Source organism: Pleurodeles waltl, chromosome 3_1 (genome assembly GCF_031143425.1).
Source record: "Pleurodeles waltl isolate 20211129_DDA chromosome 3_1, aPleWal1.hap1.20221129, whole genome shotgun sequence".
In the NCBI taxonomy this organism is placed as follows: Eukaryota; Metazoa; Chordata; class Amphibia; order Caudata; family Salamandridae; genus Pleurodeles; species Pleurodeles waltl.
Genome location: NC_090440.1, coordinates 1,431,657,523 through 1,431,685,200, shown reverse-complemented (window position 1 = coordinate 1,431,685,200; position 27,678 = coordinate 1,431,657,523). Strand labels below are relative to the sequence as shown.

At 44.7% G+C, this 27,678-nt stretch overlaps 1 protein-coding gene across 3 annotated transcripts in view; it reads right to left on the bottom strand.

Moving 5' to 3' along the window:
• BUD13 (BUD13 homolog) overlaps window positions 1–27,678 on the bottom strand; it is a 133,385-nt gene that overhangs the window by 65,591 nt on the left and 40,116 nt on the right. For all 3 annotated transcript variants that reach the window (XM_069224954.1, XM_069224955.1, XM_069224956.1), the window contains one exon: window positions 13,387–13,444. In XM_069224954.1, coding sequence (XP_069081055.1) covers window positions 13,387–13,444 — 58 coding nt within the window. The remainder of the gene's footprint in view (window positions 1–13,386; window positions 13,445–27,678) is intronic.

Below are 27,678 nucleotides of genomic sequence, written 5' to 3'. Positions count from 1 at the left end.
TGCAATAACAGAAACTTGGAACTCTATTATATTGGCCCATGACCCTCCATCAAAGATGGAGTTCAGGGGAATCGGTGAGGAATCTGCAGGTAGATAGAAAATAAACAAAAAATATTATTACCAAAGGTAACTAACTTTTACTACTGATGGATACTTCCACCTGCAGATTTCTTATATCTTGAATAGATTACCAAGCAATACCCACCTACGATATGGAGGGCCTTGATAGCACAGATTTGGTGAACTGCCCATACCTCCTCACCTCAGAATCCAGACAATTTAATGCTTAGCAAATGTGTAGACAGATAACCAAGTGTCCGCTCTGCAAGTGTCACCCACAGAAACTACTATTCAGCCAAGGCAGATGTTGAAGAGTTAGCTCTCACTGAGTGTGCCCCAATGCCTTCCGGTGGTTCTTTTTTGTCCATGGCATAGCAAGTTTTAATGCACACAATCTACTGAGATAAGGTCCTTTTCTGCACAGCTGTTCATTTTCTGCTGCTTGCATATCCCATGAAGAGGTAGTGGTCATCATGCAAGTCCTTTGTGAGGTCGATATAAAAGTGCACCACTCTTTTTAGGACCAGCCTATGCAGTCTTTCCTCCTCCTTGGTAGAGTGTTATGGGGGAAGGAAGAGTGATTGACTGTTCCAGATGGAAAGGTGTCATATTAGTCAGACATTTCCCCCCTCCCCGATTTGGAGAGGTCCACTCTGAGAGAAAGAATGAACAGAGCACAAGAAGAGAGATGCAGAAAGTCTGCGTAACACACACTATAACTTGAGACTTGTATAATCCTCAAAACCCGAAGAATTAAGTGTATGGGACAAAACATACAGTGAAGAAGAAAATTCCACTTCAACCAAAAGTAATCCCCCACGGCTGTTTGCACCAGATGCTGGAGGGCACAGAACTTGAGGCAAATCAAACTACATGTGGGGCACACTTAATTGATTGAATATTCTCTTCGCAACCTACCGGTCTAGATGTCACTAGTGATAACCGGACTCGGGTCGCTGGTACTGGTTTTCTGCAAGCCAGCTAGAACATTCATTATCAACCACATTTTGTGGTCCTGTGCTCAAAACCGGTGCCTTAGACCTTCTCGACAGAGATACTAGGACCCCACTCCCTGTGCTTTTTGACCTACCATATCACGGTTGTACTGTTGGTCAAGATCTGGGCTGAACAACTGCGAATGGAAGGGAGGAATGCCTTAAGTGCTAGGTAAATCACACTGATTTTGCAATCCAGCAGATAAGCACCCAACCCTAGACTGGCAGCATTCATTACCACAGGGGCCATGGCTGAGGGAGACTGTAAAGACATCCCTATGGAAAGGGTCCCCTCCACACCCAGAAGACAAACACTGCTGCAGAATCCTCGGAGACTACAATGGAGTCTGCTAAGCTCCTCATGCTTGAACCAATGGACAGCCCTCATATGCCAGTAGGCATGCATGCCCAGAAGGCTGTAAGGAGGTAATAGACGAAGCACGCCAAGGCCACACAGGACTGTAATTCATGCATCTTCCTGGAGGCGTGTGAGTGACACATGGATGTCATGTATCCTCTACGCAAGTAGAAAGGCTTGACCAAAGCTGGTATTCGGTACTGCCCTTATGAACTGAAGGAGCAGAGAGGGCTCTAGTTTAATTTTGGAAACCCTGAAAGAAAAGCCCAGGGGTCGGACCCCCCCCTATATGCGCAGTTCTGGCATTCAAAAGCCCAAGTAGGAAAAAAACTGGAATCCATAACCTCTTGAAATGGGCTGCCATCACATTTGTGAAGACTTCAGGTGCCGATGTCAGATCAAAAGGAAGAAACTTAAAGTGAATTACACTCATCACAAAACACAAGTACTTCCTGTGGGACTTAAGAAACGATATATGGTAATCGAGAGACAATCTCAAACACCAAAAAAGCCTTGGCAAGGTGTAGCATCTTGAACTTCTCCTTGCGCAGGAAGAAGTGCAAGACCCTGAGATTCAAGACTGGACAGAGACCCCTTTCCTTCTTTGGAATAAGGAAGTAACAAGTGTAATAACCTAAACCAATCTCCTGGTCTGGGACCAATTCCACAGCTCCTTTCTGAACCAAGAATGTGTTCCAGTGAAAGGTCCGAAACATGAGTGGGATTCGAGAAGAAGACTGTTAGAAAGGTAGGTATACCCCTTTTCCACATTTTGCATGTCCCACGGATCTGAAATTATGGACTTTCAGGCTAGTGGAAAAAGGGATACCTGGCCTCGAACCAGCCTCGAAGGGACCGACAAGGGAGAACTAACGCTGCTTCCCTGTTTGGCTAGAAAGGCGGAGGAAAGAGTGACTGCATATCGTGTTGTATGGCCTCTACGTTTTCCAGGGCTCCTCTATTGTTGCAGGACAGGGTTGTGAGATTGCTGCTGAGCAAGGGTTGCTTGCTGTTGAGGTACTTTCAGGACTCTAGCAAAGCCACAAAATTTCTGAACCCCCGGAAATTCTTTATTTAGGGGCTGCAGACCAAGGGAGCAGGCTGTGGCAGAACTCAGTTTGAAGTGTTCCAAAGCTGAGTCAGCTCATAAAGGCCCTCATGTTCAGAGTACAAGCCAAACAGGTCATTAAGAGTAGTAAATTCTTGGAACTGTCAATCTTCCAGATGATGTTGTGCCTCTTTCCTGGACCAAGCCAGAGGTTGAGATCCTAAAGCAGCTGGACCAAGCTGGAACCAGTGGCACCAGAGATACTGAGGGCTTGGACTAAATCCACAACAGAGGTGATGTCTGCAGCACAATTTGGAGCATCAGAAAGGAAGCAAATGGCAGCAATGGAAGATTCACTGGCGTAAACCCCAACGGTATCCCCTCTGGTGCTATAGGGTCAAAGGTACTCTAGAGGGGGCCATAACATGCCTAAAAAGCTCTAACACAGCATTGAGATTAAGACACTGGATCAGCTCTTTGTACCAGAAAATCTAGGTACAGGTATCCTGGGAAGGAGGGAGCCAGTTTAGGCAGCAGACTAAAGGGGCGGGGCTGCTCGGCTGCTGTGTTGCTCCTCTTTCCCTGTCACTGCAGGCACAGGCTCCAAGCCTGCCCTGCAGCCAATCCTGTTGCTGCTCAGAGAAGCGTTAGGATTGGCTGGTGCGCCCAGCCAGGGTGCTCCCAGCCTGACTGGGAGCCTGTGCCTGCTCTCTCCAGCCCAGCAACACAGTGCCAGGCTGGAGAGAGCACAGTGCACGTGTGTTTGGCCATCCCGAGATGGCCAGCCGAGCACACATTTGGACTGGGAGGGGGGGGGGGAGGGGGGGCACAGTGCACTCACCTCCTCCCATCATCCCACATGGCTCCACCCCTTTAAAAAGGAAATAATAATTAACACAGCTTATTATCATTTTGTTGTTAAAAGCTTGCAACTGTTGCTGATAGCGGGGGACGATGCTCCTCTGCCAGAGCAGAGGAGCCGCTGCTGAGTGTAGGAGCCTCCGACAATGCTATTTACTGTGGTGGGAGAACCTCACCCAGCTGTGGCTCCTAAGATGTGTCCAAAAGAAGCTTTGGTGGCTTACCTCGCTTATGCTTGCTTCCATGCTTCCTCTTTTACTTGAGTTTTCTGCAGGAGAATCTTGACAATGCAGAAGGTGTACATCCTTGGCTTCCCTCTATTCAATGGCCATTGGGCGCAGGCTCTGGCACTACTTGCTGGGTTTGAAGACGTGATCAGGGACCAGGCACCATAGATAGATGTCGTAGAGGTGAGTAATTGATATTTGCCCCTCTAGCACCTGCTGTTCCCAAGCGCTGTATATAACCAATGTTGCTATCACTCAGTTTATGCCACTCAATGTACCCACCTCGTAAGTATGGAAGGCAGAGTATGCCTTGCTGGGATTCGGTTCAACTCATAATCTTCAGAAAGATGCATTTCGACAGACTAACGTTCAAGCTTAATGAACCATCCTTATGCCAGGGACTTAAAATGCGACAATGCCCTCTCTCTTTCAATGTTTGTCAAATCCATATATTGCAGAGGCCGTCAAATTGTGGGGCGCGCCACTCTGAGGTCCATGGCAGTATTCGCAGAGGGATGCAAATGTTTCAACAAGCACTTGTAAATAAAGATGGCCTGAAGTATGACTTTTTAAAATTGTTTTGGTGTATAAATTTCATTAAAAAGTGCCATAGAAACTTACACCCTGAATACCTGACTCCTACTGGAATGGGGTCAGTGAGTGTATTGGTGTCAAAGAACGAACTTTGGAACTCAGCTAGTAACACCCTTACATTACCCCTCAAAATAATTAATTTTTGTTACCATGAAGATGCACGTGTTTCCATCAGTTAAATACTACACACTCTCAAGAGCACCCTATACATTTGGTGAAAAAACAATTTGTAAGAAGCTGGCTCTGTATATACTATCTCAAAGTGAGAGATAGTGTGTACAGAGCCCAGGGGTTCCCCTTAGAGGTTGATAGTGGCAATAATAGATAATACTAATTCTCTATTTGTGGTAGTGTGGTCGAGCAGCTAGGCTTATCAGAAGGTAGTGTTAAGGATTTGTTGTACACACACAAGCAATAAATGAGAACACACACTCAAAGACTTAACTCCAGGTCAATAGGTTTTTAAATAGAAAAAGATTTTCTTAATTTATTTTAGAACCACAAGATTCAGATTTCAAGTAAGTACATAAATTGTAAGGTACTTGGCATAGGTAAATATAGAACATTTAATCAAAACAATAATGTACACAGTGTAGCATAAAATGGCAAGAAGCTATTTTAAAAGTGGACACAGTGCAGAATTCAACAGTTCCTGGGAGAGGTAAAGTAAAGGTTAGTTTGTCAGGTAAGTAAAGCACTTACAAGTTCAGTCTTCGGGGCATAGGCATCCCACCGTTGGGGGTTCAAGTTAACACCAAACATCAGAACCAGCGACACAGGGGCGGTAGGTGCCTATGGAGACTAGGCGTGCAGTGTGCAAACAAGGCGTCAGGTTTTGTATTGGAATCAATGGAGGGACCCAGGGCTCATTCTGGCGATGCAGGCAGGGCACAGGGGGGCTTCTCGGGCCAGCCACCGACTGGGCAACAATGAGAGCCGCCTGCTGGTCACTCCAGCACTGGTAGTTGGTTCCTTTCGGGCCTGGGGGCTGTGGGTGCAGTGCTTCTTCCAGGAGTCGGGTTCTTTGTTACAGGGTAGTCGCGGTCAGGGGGATCCTCTGGATTCTCTCGGCAGGCGTTGTTGTGAGGGTGCAAGGTGGTCATCTCAGGGTGGACAAGCAGTGGGGGTCCTCTCCTTGGTGTTGGTTTTTCTGGACAGGGGCCAGGGCCGGAGTAAGGTGAGAGTCCCTTTGAAGATGGTTTCTTCTTTGTTGCTTTGGACAGAGCCGCTGTCCACTGGAGTTTCTTGGTCCTTTGGATTTGCACGGCAGTCCTCTGTGTCGGCAGAGGTCGCTGAGCCTACTGGATGCGTCACTGTTCTTTGAATCTGGAGACAGGCTGGTAGGGCTGGGGCCAAAGCAGTTGTCGTCTCTTTATTCTCTGCAGGGTTTTCAGGTCAGCAGTCCTCCTTGTTAGGTCATCAGGAATCCAATTTCCCGGGTTCGGAGTCGCCCCTAAAAACTAGATTTAGGGGTGTGTTTAGGGCTGGTGGGCAGTAGCCAATGGCTACTGTCCCTGAGGGTGGGTACACCCTCCTTGTGCCTCTTCCCTTTGGCGAGGGGGGGCACATCCCTAATCTTACTGGGATAAATCCTCCATGCCAAGATGGAGGATTTTCTAAGGAAGGGGTCACCTCAGCTCTGGACACCTTAGGGGCTGTCCTGGCTGGAGGGTGACGACTCCTTGTTTTTCTCATTAACTCCTCTGGACTTGCCACCAAAAATGGGGACTGTGTCCGGGGGGCAGGCATCTCCACTAGCTGGAGTGCCCTGGGGCATTGTAACACCAGGCTTGAGCCTTTGAGGCTCACCGCCAGGTGTTACAGTTCCTGCAGGGGGAGGTGTGAAGCACCTCCACACATGACAGGCTTTGTTCCTGGTCACAGAGTGCACAAAGGCACTCACCCTATGTGGCCAGAAACTAGTCTGGAAGTGGTAGACCAGTCAGCCTAGCACTAGCAGTTGGGCTGGTATGCAGGGGGCATCTCTAAGATGCCCTCTGTGTGCATTTTTCAATAAATCCCACTCTGGCATCAGTGTGGGTTTATTGTGCTGAGGCGTTTGATACCAAACTTCCCAGTATTCAGTGTAGCCATTATGGAACTTTGTAGTACGCGTTTGACAAATTCCCAGACCATATACTCTTTATGGCTACCCTGCACTTACAATGTCTAAGAATTGGCTTTGATACTGTAGGGGCATAGTGCACATGCAGCTATGCCCTCACCTGTGGTATAGTGCACCCTGCCTTAGGAGTGTAAGGCCTGCTAGAGGGGTGACGTACCTATGCCACAGGCAGTGGGTTGTGGGCATCGCACCCTGAGGGGATTGCCATGTCCACTTAGTCTTTTTCTCCCCACCAGCACACACAAGCTGTGAGGCAGTGTGCATGTGCTGAGTGAGGGGTCCCCAGGGTGGCATAATACATGTTGCAGCCCTTAGAGACCCTCCCTGGCCACAGGGCCCTTGGTAGCAGGGGTACCTTTTACAAGGGAATTATCTGTGTGCCAGGGCTGTTCCAATTGTGGAGACAAAGGTACAGTTTTAGGGAAAGAAAACTGGTACTGGGGCCTGGTTAACAGGGTCCCAGCACACTTTCAATCAAAGCTAGCATCAACAAAAGGCAATCCGTTGGGGGTAACCCATGCCAACAGTGGCATTTTCCTACACAAAAGCACACAATTACATTTCTTTCAGGTTGCATGCACTCTGGTATGAAGGTTTGTTCCCTCTTTAGGTTTCGGTCCCTCATTTGGCTTCACAGTGCAGGCCTGTAGGCATCACTGGTGCTGCAGGAGCAGACGCACAAAGTCCCAGGAATGTGAACAGTCATCTAAACCCGAACTATGGCTATTTCGCTCACCTTCCTTAATTGATTAATTAGGGCACAGTGCACCCTTGCTGTTCTGATTAGGAGTGACAATCAAAGTTCACACACTTAAGATATGAAGGTTTCTCTTTCCCAGTTTGTTGAGCTCATTTTAATCTTTTCTACTAGGATTTTGGGTGACTTATGAAGCTCACTTATACCATACCATCCTATGACAGGGCTCTGAGGCCCACACTGTTAAAAGCAGTCATTATGGGTGCCCTGCTCTTGGTGATCTGGTATGTATAATCTGTCTTGGGCCAATGTGCATCTACTTTGAGGAGACACATCTGACTTAATGTCCTTGTATCCTTGAACTACTGGTAATGAAACATGCTGACCTATTCTTTGCATAATAATTTACATTAATCTCTTGGTGGCTTTTTATTATGCTCATATTGAAATGCATAAACACTCTACTGGCAGTTTTAGTTTTCCGACTTACACTGTGCTAGATCAATAGAGGACTGATGACGTGTTGTTTCTGGCTTCTGTTTTAACCTTGCCCTGTTCAGATTACAGGTCAGGATGAATTACATGCAGGAGTTTATTTAGGTCATAATCTGTGGATGGCCAGTAAGCTGTTTGCTCCCAGCAAACCAGTCCTCCATGTCTACCTCCAGAGTTCCTGGCTATTACATGAAAGCATAGTGCTGATGAGAAGAAGCCCGGTCACAGTGAATGGATATTCCGTGGTACCTGTTTGCAGCTCCTGTTAGCTGTCTGAGTCACAATCTGTGTGTGCTTTGTAATGCTAATTTTTAGGAGCCTGTGACGTGTTTTAGTTAATACAGTGCTGAGTAACAACGGGGGCAAGAGAAAAAGATGTTTACTACAGACCATTGTTTTACATAACATTTTGGTGGCTTCCCGATTGCATCTTTTTGATAAAAAGTTGTGGGTGGAGTGTTTCTAATGAGTAAAATCCCCTCTGAAGTCCAGTGTTTGAAGTCAACCTGGTGTTAAGGCAAGTTTCTTTCGCTCTCTACCCTTCCCTTGGCTTCACAGGGCAGCGCTGTATGTATCATGGACGCTGCAGGTGCAGTGGCACCCAGGCCCAGATGTTTGAGGGGAGACCTAACCCCAATTATGGCCATTTTATTATACTTCATTGATTGTATTAGGGCTCAGTGCATCCTTACTGTGCCAGTAGTGCTTTGGACCTTTGAGTAATGGCACAAGGTGGGGAAAATTGAAGCAACAAAGACATCTTACTTTGGGCTTTAACGAGATGGTGAGGAGTTTGGGGGTAAAACGGGGGCCCAAGTTATTAAGAAAGGAGACAGTGTGCTTCACAAGACACCAGGGTGTTAAGGGCCCACTCCATCACAATTATGACAGTCTTACTTTACAAAAGGTGCATGGCGGCTCATTTTCTTTGCGGCCATTAGGGCTGAGGGCACTCTTCCTGCAAAGAAGGGCCAACATATGGGAGCATAGATGTTTTCTTAATGGGACAGTGAGCCTGTTTAAAGACTGGAGATGGCCAGGCATGGTTGCAGTTAACTGGATTTTTGGTTGCTGTAGATCCCCCCCCCCCCCCCCCACACACGTTTTGCCTGATATTTGGTGCAAAGTTTACTGAAGTGCACTGGGTTCCAGTAACCAGGTCCTCGGTGCCAGTGTTCCTTCCCCAGAAACAAGACAACTGGTCACTTTATCCCCAAACGACCAGGCCTTTAGCACCTCTGTAAGACCCTAGAAAGTGGTACCTCTAGTACATGGGTACTAAAGAGGGTCCCATATGAGCTGCAGCATAACCTGTTCCATACTAAGGGACCCAGCACCAAACTCATTTAGGCTGCCACTGCATGATGTGTGACAAGGTGCTCCAAAAAGTGAAACACAACATGACACACACTTGTGTGCCATGTCCACAAACTGTGCCTGCTATGTGTATGTCACCCCTACAGCAGGCCTTACAGCCCTAAGGTAGGGTGCATTATATTACAGGTGAGGACACATTTCCATGAGCAGATATGCCCCTACTATGTCTTTGTCGATTCTTAGGCATAGTAAGTGATTAGGGAAGCCATTTGTAGGACATGTGCTGGACACTGGTCAATACGAGTTTCCCAGCTGCATGATGACTTCACTGAAACTAGGGATGTTTGGTATCAAACATCTCATTTTAATAAATTCACGGATTTATTAATACATGCACTCAGAGGGCACCTTAGAGGTGCCCCCTGATAAACCTATCACCTACTGGTGTGCTCCCTGGCTGGTTTCTACCAGTCTACCACCAACAGAAAAGTTTCTGAGTGGAGAGTACCACTGCACCCTTGCCTCCTAGCCAGAGCTGAAGTCAGCCTGGTTACCAGGCATTCCAACGACAAAGCCACCCTTGAGTTTGCCCACTGTGGACTTCCTGACGACGCTTGTAGCCTCTTTCTGCAGGCCCCCCTCTATCGCGACCACCTCTGGTGACAAAGACTTGACGGTCCACTGCACCTCTGCACCCGGCCGCCCTGGACTGAGAAGAAGAGGAAGACAGGTGTCCCTGTGACCCCGAGCCTCATGAGACCAGAGTCCACTTTATGATTTGGTCAGACTGGACCCCAAGTCCATTCCTGCAACCTCTTTCTACAGGGCCCTTCTGCAGCAACTGCCACCAGTGATAGAAACCCAACTGTCCAAGACACCTCTGCACCCAGCAGCCCTGGACCAAGGAGAAAAGGACCACAGGTGTCCCTACGTCCCTGAGCATTGCAGAAACTGAACCCCCTTAGAGGGTCACCCGGACTGGTCCTCATTACATCCCTGGGGCCTTTCTGACCAGACCGATCCCCACTGACTTCAACGGGACCCCCGAAGCTGAATTGCACCACTGCACCCTGCCACCCACGTGACCTGTTGTGTGGCCTAGTACCTTGACCCATACTCACCTTAAGCCTGGAAGATTTGTCCTGTAAGTTGCTGTGGAGTACCGGTTTGCTGTATATGTTTTCTCTCCCAGAAGGTAACTTTGCAGCTTCAGAAAAATGCACTGTCAACTTTTACGAACTGTTAAAATTCATAACTCAAAAAGTATTCACCTGATTCCGATGATCTTCGTATCAAAACATTTATATAAAAGTATGTGCTATTTTTATAAATTGGTGTTGATATCCGTATTTAGTTGTGTGTCTCATTTACTGTGTGCCTATAGTAAAATACAACACTTCTCTCTGATATGTCTAGGACTGCTGGATCACACTACCTCCTAAGAGAGCACCTTGGGATTGCTAGAGTAAGCTCCTGTCCACTTATAATGGAGCTCCAGAATTCTTTGCACTGTACATGTCATTTTGGTATAGAATATAAAGAGCCAGCTTCCTACCGAGGTGAGGAAAGGGTGGGAAAGGTAGAGTAGACAACTTGCTTCTCAGAACTGGAACTAGCTTTAGTTCAAGAGCAGGCTTTGAAAAATTATAAAAATGTTACTAGACCTGCAGTTTGGGTAAGCTGAATAATCTACTTGACCCAACTGTAATGTACTTGAAACGTAAACGGGTCTCAAATTGTGTGATCCTAGGCAAATACTTTATTTTACAGTTGCTTTTTATGTCATCCTCAAATATATTTGCACCTTCAAATATGTGAGTTCAGCATTTCTGCTGTACAAAAAAAACCTCTTTTGTCTGATTGAATAGACCAAACGTTTGCTTCAGGTATAATAAGTATCTAGCCCACATATAGCATACACATGATCCAGGACTCGCTTCTTAGTATACTAATAGCATTGCCATCAGGGCAGGAGTGTTTTTCAGTTTATGTTTAAACACTCACTTTTAATAAAAGTATTACTAAAGCACGATATGGTAGCACACTGTCATTTACAGACAGTACACTTCTAAGAAAAAACTTCCACTAACATGCAGCTTTACTGACAAACTATATAGTGTATCAACAATCTGTTAAAAATGTTGTTTCAGAAAACATATTTATCATTTGAACATCACCATGTAAAGTGTTCTGATTTGTTTTCATCCAATTAAAATATGTTTTTTCATCACACAGAAGTACAAAAAATGGGTTTTCACTACTACTGAAATATATTCTGGAATGTTTGTACAGTTTACTTAGTTATTTAAATGTTGTGTGTTAGGAAAAACCTTACAGCCTTTCATTTCACAAACTGTACAGCAGGTCCGACAGTTCATCTTAACAAATCAGGAATTCTGCAGTCAGAATGAAAAGTAATTAAAAGAAGACAAGCTGACTTTTGACCTCTGAACACAAAGCAAACATGACAAGAACAGGATCTAAAGGTGTCTTTACTGCACATTCACTTTCTAACTGAACAGAATACCTGTTCTTTGTCAACTTGCCTGAACGCAAAAGTAGCTTGACCTGATAAAATATGACTCGCCATCGTGAATGGCTGAGTAGACTTTGAGGCCTGAGGGGATGCAGTTGCATTGGGGCCCTGGAGTCAGAGGGCTTGCAACAACTCAGTTTTGGGGAGCAGTGTTCAATCAAATCAATCTAGCCAATTGTAAAGTGCTACAGCTACTTAAAAAGTACGTCCAGGTACTGAAAAACTGCCGGCTAACTCAACCAAAAGAAGACCATCTGAAAACACCAGTTTTGCTGCTTTTTTTGGAATAGGTTCTCATATTTAATCTTTCGAGGATGAAGCAGGACCGGATTTCAAGCACCAGTCGCCAGGAAGGTAAATGATGCACCACCCCACTTCTTGCGTGTGATCTTGGAGACCTGCAGTAAACCATCTGACGAGCGGACAGATCTACTTGGAAGGGAATGTTTGTAGTCTTGCAGAGAAATACTAGGAATTATTGTAATATAAAGCGCAATGTGCTATAGTCAATGCTTTAAACTGGATGTTCTCCTTCACAAGAGGCCAATGAAATGCCTTCAGATGTTGAGAAATTGGCACATCAAGGAACCTTTAGAAGCAACCTTGCTGCAGCATTGTCAACCACCTGTAGTCTCTTAAGCAGCTACTCTGGCACACCAAGATACAGAATGTTAGCATAATCAATACATGACATCATTACACGGTCCTCTGTGCCTGTAAAGGAAGTAGTCCCAAGGATTTTTTAAACATTCTTAATAGAACAAAGCATGAGCCCACTACTGCAGGTATTGGAGCGCATACATAAGTTTGACTCAATCTTGACTCCCAAGTTCCATGCCAAGGTAGGGGTAGAGGGATAGGCTCCAGTCCACTCTGGCCAGCAGACGGGCCCCAGAAAAACAATCAAGATCCAAACAGTAGGATTTCAGTTTTCCCTGTTTTGAGTCAATTTCTATTTAATGCATTTGCTTTTCATAATGATTTCATTTAGTTTAGATTATAAGCAACAGAAGAAGTAACCCTGAATAAATTTCCTCAGTCTGGCTGACAGCACTCAGCCCTGCCACTCCAGTTCCTCCAGTCATAGCTATAACATTTTTTAATGGTGGGTGGGGGGGGGGCCTGGGGTAATGGTAGGTAGCAACTTTAAAATATTTTGACAAAATATCTTGTTAGGGACACCAATTTATAAGTTAGGTTAATTCACAATTGCAAGTCAAAGCTCTTCCAGGCAACGCTTCCAATTTATTTCATAAGAACCATGCAAACAGAGGCAACACTAACCATCACCTCAGAAATTAAGTTATCACTACTTACCATCCATAGCGGCATATATAAATGATACTCAACAAGGTCAAAACAAACTTCAGCTCCTTCATTCTTTTCTGATGAAGTTATCAGGAGCCAAATAAGATTTACAATAACAAATCTGTCAGCCTAAGCAAAGCAACAACTTGCTATGTGTGTATGCTAATGCAGTTACTCTGTATAAATATTATGCTTTGATACGGTTTTCATCTGGAGTGCTTCCCAAGCATGCCATTTAGTTTTCATTACTAGAAGCAGACCACATGTTTTCTTGCTTGCAAGATTTAAAAAGGCAAACAGTGATGATGTAGAGAATAAAAAAAAGGAACTCATAGGAAGAGTACAGGGTGGGGAGTGAAGTCGTTTGCTGCCCCTCTCTCTCACCACCTCAGTCAGACTCGCTCCACATCTTACACATCACACAAAGATCCACAACTTCTTCTAAATGAGCCATTTCCTAAACCCCACTCTTTGAACACATCAAATCCTTCTCCTTGTGGAATGTCCCACAATGTCTGCAAATCATCTACACACTTAAAAGTGAAGCATTGTTCTCTCCAATGTATGTGGCTCATGAAGTCATAGCCTCTATCTACAGCCAGTAGTGAAAGATTTCCATAAATATTGCAAAAAGAACATGGATGACTACAAACACACACAAACACTGGCTCTGAAACCAAAATACCACAGACATTACAAATAATAACAGTGATGCCTGCATCTTGCTCAAACAATGCAGACACATCTCCTTATCAAGAACTTTACCTCGCTGAAGACTTCACTGCCAAGGACCGGTCTGAGTCTTGTGAGTCTTCATGGTCATCTAAAACAGAAACAATAACATTTGGCTCAGTCTACCATTTGGACAATTTGCAATCTCGCACATCTTCTCATGTAACACATGCGTACGCTCCCCTCCGATATCTTCCACCTTTCACCATCATGCTCAAGTGAATGAAACCAGTGCAGACTGTGTTGTTCTGTGCAGCTTGACCTGTAGCCTATCAATGCCTTTCCTAGTGATCCCTTTACAAGCAATAGGTCTTTTTATGGATTGTGATGTGAAGAATATGAACCAATGAATAGAATTCAGGGGGATCTGCAAGTGCCACGCCAAACTGTCTGCCCAACAGTGTCAGCGTTTGTCATATTCTCAAGTCTACATATACAGTGCAGACAGGTGCAATACTCATGCATCTTCAAAGACAGTGTCAATAGGTGCCATGTACACCTCTCCACAAGCCACACCAGCGTGAGGCATGCCCACTTATCTTCACCAAATGCCTGCACGTACCGAACAATGTTTGCCCACATGCTGCCAGCACTGGAACACTCATCCTTACATACACAGTGCAACATACTTGCTTGTCGCCACAAGCAATTACAGTAGTTGTCATATCAATTTATCTGTCGATAGAGTACCAATGATGGTCATGCTCGCACATCTCCCAAAGGTATGCTAGTGTAGCCATGCATAAATTACCACGCAGTAACTTTTTTAGTACCTTACAAGGCATGTAAGTTATTTAGGTATTTAATTATTTTTTTAAATTACAGCTATACACACACACATATATATATATATATATATACACACACACATATATATATATATATATATATATATATATATATATATATATATATACACACAAACATAGGGATGGGAAGGAGTAGTAAGGATTTTGTACGTTTCATGGATCGGTAGTGGTAAGGGGAAGTAAGAGGTTTCAGGGTTCTGGAATAGGTAGCAATAAGGGATAGTAATAATTTTTTGCAGCTCATGGATGGGTAGTAATAAAGACTGGTATTGGGCTTTTAGGGTTCAGGGATATGTAGGGGTCCATGGTCGTTTTTTATGCGGTTTAAGGTTGGCAAGAGGAATATGTATGTGTGTGTGTGTGTGTGTGTGTGTGTGTGTGTGTGTGTGTGTGTGTGTGTGTATATATAATTATATACACACACACACTTAAAAAAAAAAAAAAAGTTACAGGGATTTTATAGTTAAGTTTTGAATTTACTCACACAAAACCAGAGAAATTAAGTGGTTAGAGTTATTTCAAGTAACTATAACTTGCGCCCCCGCCATGCACAATTTGTTCTTCAATATTTTCCCAGCTAATGTTTCATTGATGTAATAAAACTTGTTATGAATGCTCTAATATCTGGGGTAATTCTCAGTGCATGGCGAGGACGCAAGTTATTGATACTTTAGGCCACCAGTCATAGTTACTTGAATTAAGAAACTGCTACATTTCTCTAGTTTTGTGCAAGTAAATTCAATTCAGAATCCAACAAGAAAGTCCCAATGACCTTTGTTTTTTTCCGTGTTTTTATGTACATATATTTATATATGAAAAAAAAAAAAACTATTGGTGGTCCTAGTTTCCACAGGAAAAGCGTTTTTTTGTTTTGTCAACAATCTTTGGTTTTTTAAGTGAATTTGTAAGGCTTTATCACGTCTATTATTTTATTTTTTAAACTATAACCCCCTCTAACCTTTGTTTTTTTCAGTGAATTTCTATGTTTTTTTTTTTTTTTTTTACGTAAGGTAATTTTTATTACCATACATTAATCCAACCGCTGCCACACTGAATGGCCGCAGGCAAGGCACTGCAGCCAACCCACTAAAACCACCCAACCTGCGATAAATCCTCCCTTAACCACCCAATCCCACACTGCACGGTGGGAGTTGGCTGGAGGGCCTGTCTCTCTGGGTGTGAGAATAGGTGTGAGAGGGTGTCTGTCCAGGTGTGAGAGTGGTGTGAAAGGGTCTATGTAGGTGTGAGAGTGTCCGATTGTGATCCAATAGATGAGAGATGCATTCACCTCCACAAAGGAATTCAGATCGTTTTTCAATATGGAATCCCGGTGTAAACACACTGGCTTTGCCTTCGCCAAGACCTGGAGTTAGGATCATTTGTCCTTTCCAGAAGTTGAGCTTCAACCGGGGCACCTGCTACATTCTTATCTGCAAGAGCTTCCTGTTGAGTTTTAATTTTTCTGAAATGAGCATTATGGCCAGAACAAAAGGACTGCTAGGTAGCAGGAAAGCACACAACAGACACACAAAACAGGGCTGAAATCCTGGGAAAAGCGTGAGAAGGAAGGAGAGACTGGGGAGAGAGCCCCGGGAAAGGAGTGAGGAGGGGCAGACAGGCAGTAGGCGCACACACAGAGCTGAGAGCCTGGGGAAAGCAGTAAGAATGAGAGAAAGGCAGGCAACAGGCACGCACACAACATGCCTTGGAGCCCCAGGAAAGCAGTGAGAACGAGGGACAGGCAGGTACGCACACAACGAGGCTGAGAGCCTGGGGAAAGCAGTAAGAAGGAGGGACAGGCAAACAGCAGGCATGCACACACACACACACACAATGGGGGCTAACAGCCCAGGGAAAGCAGTGAGAAGAAGGGACAGGCAAACAGCAGGCATGCACAAGATGGGGCTGATAGCCCGGTGAAAACAGTGAGGAGGGACAGGCAGGCACACACAAAATGAGGCTGAGAGACTAGGAAAAGCATTCATCATGTGCCCTGGGTAGGTGTTGGTTTTTTTTTTTTGTCTTTTTTTTTTTTTTTTTTTTTTCTCTCTCTCTCTCTCTCTCTCTCTCCCTCTCTCCCTCTCTCCCTCTCTCCCTCTCTCCCTCTCTCCCCCTCTCCCTCTCTCCCCCTCTCTCCCTCTCTCCCTCTCTCCCTCTCTCCCTCTCTCCCATTCGTGGATCTGTTGGTGATCCCGAAAGAGATTGTCTGCTAACTGGTTTTGGATTCCAGGTATGAATTGCGCTATTAGGTGAATGTGGTTGTGAATCGCCCAATACCATATTTGCTGTGCCAGGAGACATAACTGTGTCGAGTGTGTCCCTCCCTGTTTGTTCAGATAATACATCGTTGTCATGTTGTCTGTTTTGACAAGAATGTGTTTGTGGGTTATTATAGGTAGAAATGCCTTCAGCGCTAGAAATACTGCTAGTAGTTCTAATTGATTTATGTGAAACTGTCTTTGCTGAGTGTCCCATTGTCCTTGGATGCTGTGTTGGTTGAGGTGTGCTCCCCACCCTATCATGGAGGCATCCGTTATAACGTATTGAAGCACAGAGTCTTGAAAAGGCCGCCCTTTGTTTAAATTTATAGTGTTCCACCATTGAAGCAAGGTGTATGTTTGGCAGCTAGATCTTGAAGTTGACCCTGTGCCTGTGACCATTGTGATGCTAGGCACTGTTGTAAGGGCCGCATGTGCAATCTTGCGTTTGGGACAATGGCTATGCAGGAGGACATCATGCCTAGTAGTTTCATCACCAATTTTACTTGTATCTTTTGTTTTGGGTGCATGGCTTGTATGACGTTTTGAAAAGCCTGTACCCTTTGTGGACTTGGAGTGGCAATCACTTTTGTTGTGTTGATTGTTGCTCCTAAGTATTTTTGTATTTGACACAGTTGTAGGTGTGACTTGTAATTGAGTGAGAAACCTAGTTTGCGAAGGGTTTCTATGATATACTTTGTGTGTTGTGAACACCGTTGTTGCGTATTGGTTTTGATTAGCCAATCGTCTAGGTACGGGAACACATGTATTTGCTGCCTCCTGATATGAGCGGCCACTACTGCCAGACATTTTGTAAAAACTCTTGGCGCTGTTGTTATCTCGAATGGCAACACTATGAACTGGTAACTCCTTGGAATACAAACCTTAAGTACTTTCTGTGGGAAGGATGTATAGGTATATGGAAATATGCATCTTTTAGGTCTAGTGTTGTCATGTAGTCTTGTTTGAGCAGTGGGATCACGTCTTGCAGTGTCACCATGTGAAAGTGATCTGATTTGATGAAGAGGTTTAGTGTTCCGAGATCTAATATAGGTCTTAGAGTTTTGTCTTTTTTGGGTATGAGAAAGTACAGGGAGTAAACTCCTGTTCCTCTTTGATGAATTAGTACTCTCTCCATAGCATCTTTTTGCAACAACGCTTGGACCTCCAGTTGTAAGAGTTCCATGTGTTGTTTGGACATGTGTGTTTTCGGTGGGACATTTGGAGGGAATTGTAGAAATTCTATGCAATAACCATAATAACCATGCTGGATAATGGCTAGGACCCACGTGTCTGTTGTTATTTCCTCCCAGTGTTTGTAGAACTTGCTTAGTTTCCTCCCCCCCCCCACTGGTGTTATGTCTTGGGGATTTGTGACATTGAAGTCACTGTTTATTTGGTGGAGTTTTGGGACTCTGGAACTTCCCTCTACTCTTTGGGAACTGTCCCCCTCTATATTGTCCCCGAAAAACTCCCCGCTGATATTGACTCTGATAAGTGGGCCATGTTTGTGAGGTTGAGGGTTCTGTGCTCTGTCCCCGAAACCCTCCTCGAAACTGTGATTTCCGAAAATTGCCTCTGCTCTGTGGGGAGTAGAGTGCACCCAAGGCTTTGGCTGTATCTGTGTCTTTTTAAGTTTTTCAATAGCAGTGTCCACCTCCAGCCCAAACAACTGCTGTCCGTTAAATGGCATATTCAGCACAGCTTGTTGTATTTCCGGCTTGATTCCTGATGTACGCAGCCATGCGTGTCTCCTTATGGTCACTGCTGTATTTACGGTCCTAGCAGCTGTGTCCGCTGCATCCATCGCTGAGCGTATCTGATTGTTCGAGATACTCTGTCCTTCCTCCACCACTTGTTGTGCTCTCTTTTGGAACTCTTTGGGCAAGTGTTCTATGAAATGTTGCATTTCGTCCCAATGAGCCCTATTATATCTAGCCAGCAAGGCCTGTGAGTTGGCAATGCGCCATTGGTTGGCTGCTTGTGCTGCAACCCTTTTCCCCACAGCGTCAAACTTGCGCCTCTCCTTGTCTGGAGGTGGTGCGTCTCCTGAGGTGTGTGAGTTTGCTCTCTTGCGAGCTGCCCCTACTACCACAGAGTCTGGTGTTAATTGCTGCGTGATGTACACAGGGTCTGTTGGTGGTGGCTTGTATTTCTTCTCCACCCTTGGAGTTATGGCCCTGCCCTTCACAGGCTCCTGAAACACCTGTTTGGAGTGTTTCAGCATTCCAGGTAGCATAGGGAGACACTGGTACTGGCTATGTGTGGAGGATAGTGTGTTAAATAAAAAGTCATCCTCGATAGGTTCTGCATGCAGGGTGACATTATGAAACGCCGCTGCTCTTGACACCACCTGTGTGTAGGCTGTGCTGTCCTCAGGTGGTCGCTGGATAACAGTCTGGGCTGTTATCTGATACCGGCGCATCATAAAGATCCCATGCATCGGGATCGTCCTGACTCATTCCAGTATGAGTTGGGGACTGTATCAGTGGTGGAGTGGCTACCGGTGATGGTTGTGTTGAACGTGGTGGAGATGGTGGCGGGGTTACTTGTCTTGCCACCTTTGCCTGTGGCTGCTTGTCTTTCTCTTGGAAGGCAAGTTTTCTTTTCATCCGAATTGGGGGAAGAGTACTGATCTTCCCTGTGTCTTTTTGGATGTGGAGCCTTCTCTGAGTGTAATCTGGCTCTCTTGACTCTAGTTCTTGTCCGAATCTATGTCCTTGCATTTGTGAGGACAGTCCCTGTTCCTCTGTGTAGGAACTTGATTTCAGTTCCGAGGCCGGATGTTTCGGTATGGAAACTTTTTCGGCAGTCTTTTGGTTCCGACAACACTTTTTTGATCTTCGGCATTCCGGTCTCTCGGTGCCGACTCGTTTCAGTGCCGCCCTCTCGGTGCCGAAATTGCTCGGACCCGCTGTCTCGGGGTCGAGCCTGGTCTGTGCCGGTATCTCGTCCGGAGTCGGATGCCTTCGACACATGCATGCCCTTTTTCGGTGCCGATGGTCGGTCACCTATTTTTCAGGTTAAGCCATGGCCTGCTGGCGGTGGAGTCCCCTGGGCTTTAGTGGTTTTTCCGTAAGTTTGGTGTATCGACGTCTTACTCGCGGGTTTCAGCATCTGTTCGGGATCGACCTCGTCCGAGTCCGAATCCTCGATGGAGAAGGTTTCTTCTTCCTCCTCCAAGTATTTTTGTCCTGCGGGCGCCGACGCCATTTGTAGTCTTCTTGCTCTTCGGTCTCTTAACGTCTTCCTCGACCGAAACACTCGACAGGCCTCACAACTATCTTCTTTGTGTTCTGGAGACAAACACAAATTACAGACCAGGTGCTGATCTGTATAAGGATACTTGTTGTGACATTTGGGGCAGAAGCGGAATGGGGTCCGTTCCATTAGCCTTGAAGACGCACGTGGTCGGGCCGACCAGGCCCTGCCGGGGAATCGAAAACCCTGAAGGGCCACCGGAGCTCTTCAAAATTCGGTGTCGATCTGTTGTAACTAACCCGATAACGAACGCAAACAATACCGTCAAATTTTCCGAGATTCTAACTATCTTTCTGAACCGAAACGCGGAGCGAAAAGGAACACGTCCAAACCCGATGGCGGAAAGAAAACAATCTAAGATGGAGTCGACGCCCATGCGTAATGGAGCCGAAAGGGGAGGAGTCCCTCGATCTTGTGACTCGAAAAAGACTTCTTCGAAAAAAAACAACTTGTAACACTCCGAGCCCAACACTAGATGGCGGGATGTGCACAGCATGTGTATCTGCAGCTACACATGCCATTGAATATCTATCTATCTATCTATCTATATATCTATATATATATATATATATATATATCTATCTATATATATATATATATATATGGTTTCCAACCTTTTCTGTGGTGAGAGCTACTCATGCTCAAGGAAAGGCATCCCAAGCTACTAATGTTAGTGTTCTACCAGTGACCAAGTCAAACAAGATTACGTTAGTGGCCACCCCACATAAAATGACCATCTGTGATTACCTTGGTGCATCAAGCAGGGTTGCTAACAGTAATGTAAAAAGGATTTTTTCATTTGGAATGTCTCTACATGGGCAATACATGACAGCCAAGCCCAGGTCACCAAGTTGATATTAGAAATAATGCACATTTTTTCACTCAAATATCACCTTAACTATATTTTGGAAATTTGTTTTTCTCTAAACATCAGCTTTTGAGTTCTCAAATTACACACATTTTCATCTCAAATGCACGCTTTTGAATTTTGGTATACATACATTAACTTAACTAAACTAAACCAAACCTTTCTAATCTCGTAAGGTGTACTGCACAGAGGAGAGCTACTTCTAGGTAGCTGGAAAGCTACTAGTAGCTCCTGAACTACACACCGGAGAAGCCTGGTGTATACACACATATACATATATATATATATATATATATATATATATATGAAAGAGAGAGAGAGGATATATATCTATATATAGATGTGTATCTATCTTTCAAGCATAGATAGATTTCAGGCAGCAATAAAAAGGATAAGATAATTCTTGAGATTATGCTCCTGCTAAAGAAAGAAATCGGACGGCTGCTAGCGGCAGTTTTTTTGCCACAAAGTAGTGAAGGAGGTTTATATGCCTGCTGCAAAGAACAGATCCGTATTTTATGTGAACAGCTGGGTGGATTAGTAAAGCCAGCCATTACCTGTGCTTTCAAACAAATGAAATGTGTGAGTGGGCTATGGAGAGATGGAAGGCACTTTTGTTGGAAGATACTGAGGGAATACAGGGAGGCGGTCAGAGGGCGGGAGCGCCAAAAATGATTGTTGCACTGGGTGCCACTAGCACTAAAGTCTGTGATGACGGGTATTTTGCAAAGGTAAATAATAGTATGTCTTTTTTGTTTTTTTCAGTATCTTCAGAGAATTTACTGATTGAAGGAAGAAGCGAAGGCAGGGGGACTGACATTTATTGTTGCACACATCAAAGACATCACACACACACACACACAAACACACTTCCCCAGCAATTTTGCTGACAACATATCTACCTTCTACAAAGGCTAGTGTTTTAAAGGGACAGTATAGCCAGTAGCAGAGATGGCGCCTTGTTGGATGGCTGCTGCTGAAGCTGTCCTTTGGGTTACAGCGGACAGTTCTGAGGCAGGATCAGAGACTGAGACAGCAGATACTGAGACAGCATCTGAGCAAAAGGCAATGGAGCAGAATCCCATCCGACAATACCTCTTCCATTGATTTTGAGGGAGACGATGAGGACAGTTGTACTGTCTGTTCGCAAGCACAGTCTGGGTTGCTGGACAACAGCGAGTTACTCCAACCCAGAGAGCAGATGCATATGGCATCAAGCACAGACCGAGTGCTCTCTTGGCAGCCACCCAATTTAGTTTAGCCCCAAATTACACCTTTTAAAGGTGACACTCTATGTAAAGTCGATACGGCTAACTTTTTGCCAGTCAACTATGTCCATCTCTTCTTGAATGTTGACTTCCTTCAGCAAATTGTGCAACAAAAATGTGTGTGCAGAACAATTTCTCAGGGAGCATGGAGGCACTCTAGGGCCCCGTTCTAGGGCACGCCAGTGTACTCCCACTTCACTGGTGGAGTTGAAGATATTTTTGGGCCTTATGCTCCAAATGGGGTTAGTACAGAAACCCACCTTGCAGTCCTACTGGACGGTTCGCACAGTTTGGGTAACCCCCATCTTCCCACCGAACGTGAGCAGAGATTGTTTTCTTGCTACTGCAGCGCATGCTGCATTTCAATGACAATTCTGCTGCATTTCCTAGGGACCATCCAGACCATGACAGGTTGTTCAAAATCCCGCCCGTCATGGAAAATTTGTCTGCCAGGTTTCCAGAGATCTATACTCCTGGGAAGAATATAGCAGTTGATGAGTCCTTGATCCTGTACAAAGGGCGACTGCTGTTCAGACAGTACATTGCGTGCAAAAGTGCTCACCATGACATCAAGCTGCACATGCTGTGTAAGAGCTCTTCTAGCTATGTGTACAGCTTGAGTGTGTGTATAGGAAACGACTCAATGCTAAACCATGTAGATTGCCCTCCCACGTTAGGGGTCACAGGGAAGATTGTATGAGAACTTGTCCAGCCACTCCTTCACAAAGGTTATAACCTTTATGTGAACAATTTCCATATAGTAAAGCTGTTCAGTGAGCACTACAAAGCTGGCACTATGGCCTGCAGTACAGTTTGCTGTAACCGTAAAGGATTCCCAGAGAAGCTTGTTTTCAAGAAGCTCCAGAAATCCCATAGTACTGTATTGCATTCAAACAAACTGCTCACAGTCAGGTTCTTGGATAGGCATGATGTATATGTGCTCATTACAATGCATGATTAGAGCACTTCCTTCATCACAGTTTGGGATCAGATGGCCTAAGTCAACAAGCTCTCCTGTATATTTGATTACAATAAGTACATGTGTGAAGTGGACAAGAAGAACCAGGTTCTTCAACCATACAATGTGTGTTGTAAAACTCACACTTGGTACAAGAAACTATTTATCCATCTGATCCAGATCGCAACATACAATGTATTGTTTATTGTCAGACAAGGCACAGGAAGACTTATGTCTTTCTTGGACTTCCAGTTGTCTGTGATTGAAAACCTCTCTGCTGCCACATGAGCAGCAGCCTCCACTTCATATGTTCTTGAGGAAGTGACAAGGCTGCAGGAGCGATACTTTGCTGATCACATTCCTAAAACACTCAAAAAGGACCATCCGTGTTGTCGCTATGAAGTGTGCTCGAAGCATGGAAAGTGGCTGGAGAGCGGTTATTACTGTCCTCTATGCCCATCTCAGCCAGGCCTCTGTTTCCCTACTTGCATTAAATAGTATCATACAAAACAAAGTTCTAGGAAATCGACTGAGGTGGAGCTGCCGTTGGTAAACCTTTCACTGGCAGTGCATGGTTACCGAACGCCAAGGACCACGGATCCGTTTGGCAAGCAGCCACAGAATTTTAGGTCATCTACATCGGGAAATCGTGAACTTTCTTATGGCATGCTTGACACCTTTATCTGCTGTTAGAAAATGGTAGGTGTTCTGTTCCATTAATGTGCATTATAGTCCACACCCTGCACATACTAGTGGACAGAACGTATGCCACATTGTCCTGGAGTATCCTGTGTGGCAAAATGTTAAAGGCCTGACTGAATTTTGAAGTGCTTGTTAGGAAACCTATATAAGCTACACAAGGACCACTCTGATTGCTAACAAGAACCAGAGTAAGTGTAATGAGTCAAACAAATATCCTGGGGACATTTCCACCTGTTTGAAAGTGTGCTAACTCAAGCTGTAGCTTCACTTTCAAAGCAAAAGTAGAAGTGTTGGTGAATGAGTCCCAAGGTATATATGTTTGGCTTTTTACTTTAGAGACCTTCAGTAGTATTCGCCATCATGTCTGCCTTTGTTTCAATGGTAGATATGCTTGCTCAGTTCGAGGACTAGGCCTTGCAAGGCATACTCAGACACCCTCAACTTGCATCCACAAACTGGAAGGAGTTGGATTTAGCACAGTAAGTGCACTGATAGCGCATGAAAGGTATGTTTTCTTGAGCTTCAAGTAGCTAACGGCAGAAGGCATTAGTATAGGTTCACTTGGGAATTATACAGGATTAGTCAGGACTCTGATGAGGACAGAGACATGAACAGGCGTGCTTTCCCATGGATATTGCACAAGTAGAAGTTAGACCGCAAAGGTAGTACAGATGCACATCATCTACACCTATGGATTCAAACCCATTAATGCTACGCTGGCACTGACCAGTATGGGTCTGTGTTTGACCTGCCTGCCATGTTTATACACCGTCAGAACTTAGTAGATGTTCAACTTGCTGCATGATAAGTGCCTTACAGCCACAGCACTGCACATTAGGCTGGCTGGGGCATATGCTACGCTCTCACAGACTAACCTGTGTGCCAAAACTACCCTTCTTCATAGCTTATGACGTTTTCTTTAGGAAACTTCACAAAAATTCCAACATGTCCGCCTTAGTTTCAAAGGTAGATATGTTCACTCAGTTCGAGGCATAGTCCTCACAAGGCATACTTGGAAACCAACACCTTCCATCCACAAATCCAAAGGAGTGGGATTTAGCACAGTGAGTGCACTAAAGGCGCATGAAATACATGACTTCCTGTGCCTCATGTCGCTTTCATGGAAGCCATTAGTAAAGGTTAATTAAGCATGCTTTCGTTCAGGAAGAAGGAGACTGTTACTTGGTGGTAAAATGTAGTTAAAATTTGTCTTATGACCTGATGGGCCCTTGTCTGGCAGTGGTAAGCTGATGTGAGTGCAGTGACTGGTTGGTTTGGGCCCCTTGCCTGCGGTATGAAAGTGTTGTGTTGGGCCTGAATATGGTACATAAAGCAGTTGGTGCCATGAAGTGGCTTTATGGCTTACCTTCAGAAGGCTTGGTTTCAATATTCAGATACTTTGGTAAGTATTCATGCTTTGAAACCATATTTTTTGCAGGTGCTAAAACCAACCAGTGTGAGTGGTGGATTCACTTTAACATACTAGTGCCAGGGGAGTACAGGGGAGCAGGGCTTTCGTGGCGCTCACCAGTCTTCCTTCACCCAGAATCACTTTGAAATCACAAACCTTGCCTAAAAGCACATTTTCCTTGCATTTCCATGAGGGAAAGTCATGGAATCTGCAGGCAGCCACAAATTTCCTACCACCCAGCGTTCCCCTAAGGCTCCAGAGAAAAATGTTCTCATTTGTGTGGGTGAGGAAGTGACCACGACAGCCCAAAACCTATTGTGAAGACATCAAAATTACCTATCACAAAACAGCCGGGTCTTGTAAGACAGTCACCTGTGTCTTTGGTCCTGGGTTCAGCGTCCATATAGGGAAACCTACCAAAACTATACATTTCTGAAAACTAGAGACTTAGGGAAGTCCACAGAGGTGTGGCATGTGTAGATTCCCCAAACCGTTCTTATACAGAATACCCTGCAAAGGTGAAACATTAATTAAAAACACTATTTGTCCTTGCTTTTCTGTCACGTAAACTACAAGAATGTGCAGGGACTACCAATGACCCTTCTGTGATGCATTCCTGTCACGGGTACTAGGCCCAGGCACACCAGAGGGGTAGCGTTTGTATTAGGACAAGTTGGGGAAGGCTAGGTGGCAAGATGTTTGTGGATGCATGCATATGCCTGTAATTTCACAGAAATTAAGGACAAATACAGTTTTTATTTAACGTTTCAGCTTTGCAAGGTATTCTGGGTAAAACAAATAATAATAATAATAAAAAATAAAAAATAACCTTTTGGGAATCCATCCACACAGGCCATACCTCTGTGGACTCCTCTTAGTGTCTATTTGTTTTTTTTGTTTTTTAATGTTTGAGTTTGGTGGGTTTACCTAAAAGGTTCCAGATCTGAGGACTAAATAGTACACTCAACTCAGTTATCATTATCACCACAGTACTTTTCGGGACCTTTCCTGTTGCAGGCACTAGACCTACCAAAACAAGTGAGGTACCATTTTTATCAGGAGATTCGGGGGAATGCTGGGTGGAAGGACGTTTGTGACTTCCCTCAAATTCCAGAACTGTGCATCGCTGAAATGTGAGGAATATGTGTTTTTTAGACATATTTTAAGGTTTGCAAAGGATTCTGTGTGACAGAACCTGGTGAGAGCCTCATACGTCACCCCATCGTGGATTGCCCAAGGTGTCTAGTTTTAAAAAATTTATAGGTTTGCTATGTTTCCCTAGGTGCCAGCTGAGCTAGAGGCCAAAATACACAGCTAATCACTTTATCAAAAACGCGTCCACTTTCATTGGAAAATGTGATGTGTCCATGTTGTATTTTGGGGCGTTTCCTGTTGGGGCACTAGGCCTACCCACACAAGTGATGTACTGGCGGGTGGGTTGAAAGGGGGGGGGGGGGGGGTAAGTGCTGGGGGCTGCGGGGAGGAGGTCCAGCAGCTAACGGGTTAAGTATTTTTTTATGCACATTTTTGATAAAAGCACTTCTAAAAATGGCACTCATTGTGACCAAGGCTGTAGAACGACCTAAAATGCATTGAGCTGATTCATGGTGGAATAAACACTTTATAGCACTGATTTAGTCTGCTGGTGCCTTTTTAGGGTTGAGCATGCGTCGCATGCGAGACACTTTAGTAGTTAGAAAAGGGCTCGGAGCCCAGTCCATGTCATGTGGGCTTGCCTTTTAAAATCTGCTTGCTTTTATTGGTGGAAGGCATGCATACGTCATGCCTTTTCCAGTGGTTAGCCCTCCTTGAGCGCAGCGACAAAGTACTGAAAACATACAAGGCTCGCTGTTTTCCGTCTGGTTTGTGGACTACTTTTTATCTTTTTTCGCAGCGCGATCTCGCTTGGCAGAAGTCAGCGCTTTGTGTAACATCAACCCTGTTACATAGTTAATTGCACTTTTGCAGGTTACATAGATAATTGCACTTTTGGCGATAGGTTTCACTATGACTGAACTGTAGCAGCGTGATCGCGCTTTTTTCCCCCCCATTTAATGTGGCAAGAAAAATCAGGTTGGGAGTTTACAACTGCTAATAGCTTTAACTCGGAGAAATGCGAGACCCTTTGCATTGCAAATGCTTGTTTGGATTGTTTAGAGGAAGTTTGTTGTATGTAACCAAGGAAGACGAACCCCAGCGTGGCTGGGCACCATCTCCGGTTAGGTGCTCGGAGGCAGTTCACCGCTGTTTGGATAAGATTTTTTTTATTTTTACAAAAAATAAAAGGGGGAAGGGGAGTTTAGAAGTGTGCCGCAATAACCACACGAAAGTTTAAATATAAAAGGTATTTAAGACGGTATGGGGTTCTCCATTTAAAATAAATGTATATCATACTTTTTGAAAGGGAGAATGGCAACACACACCCACACACAATACTTATCAGCATTTCTGCAGGAGAAAATACGCCATTATACAAAAAATGTGCTTGTAAAGATTTATATCGTGGAAACTGATATTTCTCCCAAACTAGTACCAACAAGTCCCCCAGTAACACTGCCTTGCTACAAATACTATAGTTAAACATGTCTCCCCATACAGTCGCTGAAGATGCCATAATCAGGTTGTGTGGTTATATAGTGCCAGTAGATTCAATCCTTATGTACACATAACAGGGACGTACCATGTTCAATGTCTTTCTATGCAGCACAGTTCTGATTGCTGTCTGTCTACATAGTGCCTGCATGTGCCACATTCAACGGGATTCTCCAATTTCTGCCAGCAGGAGCCATG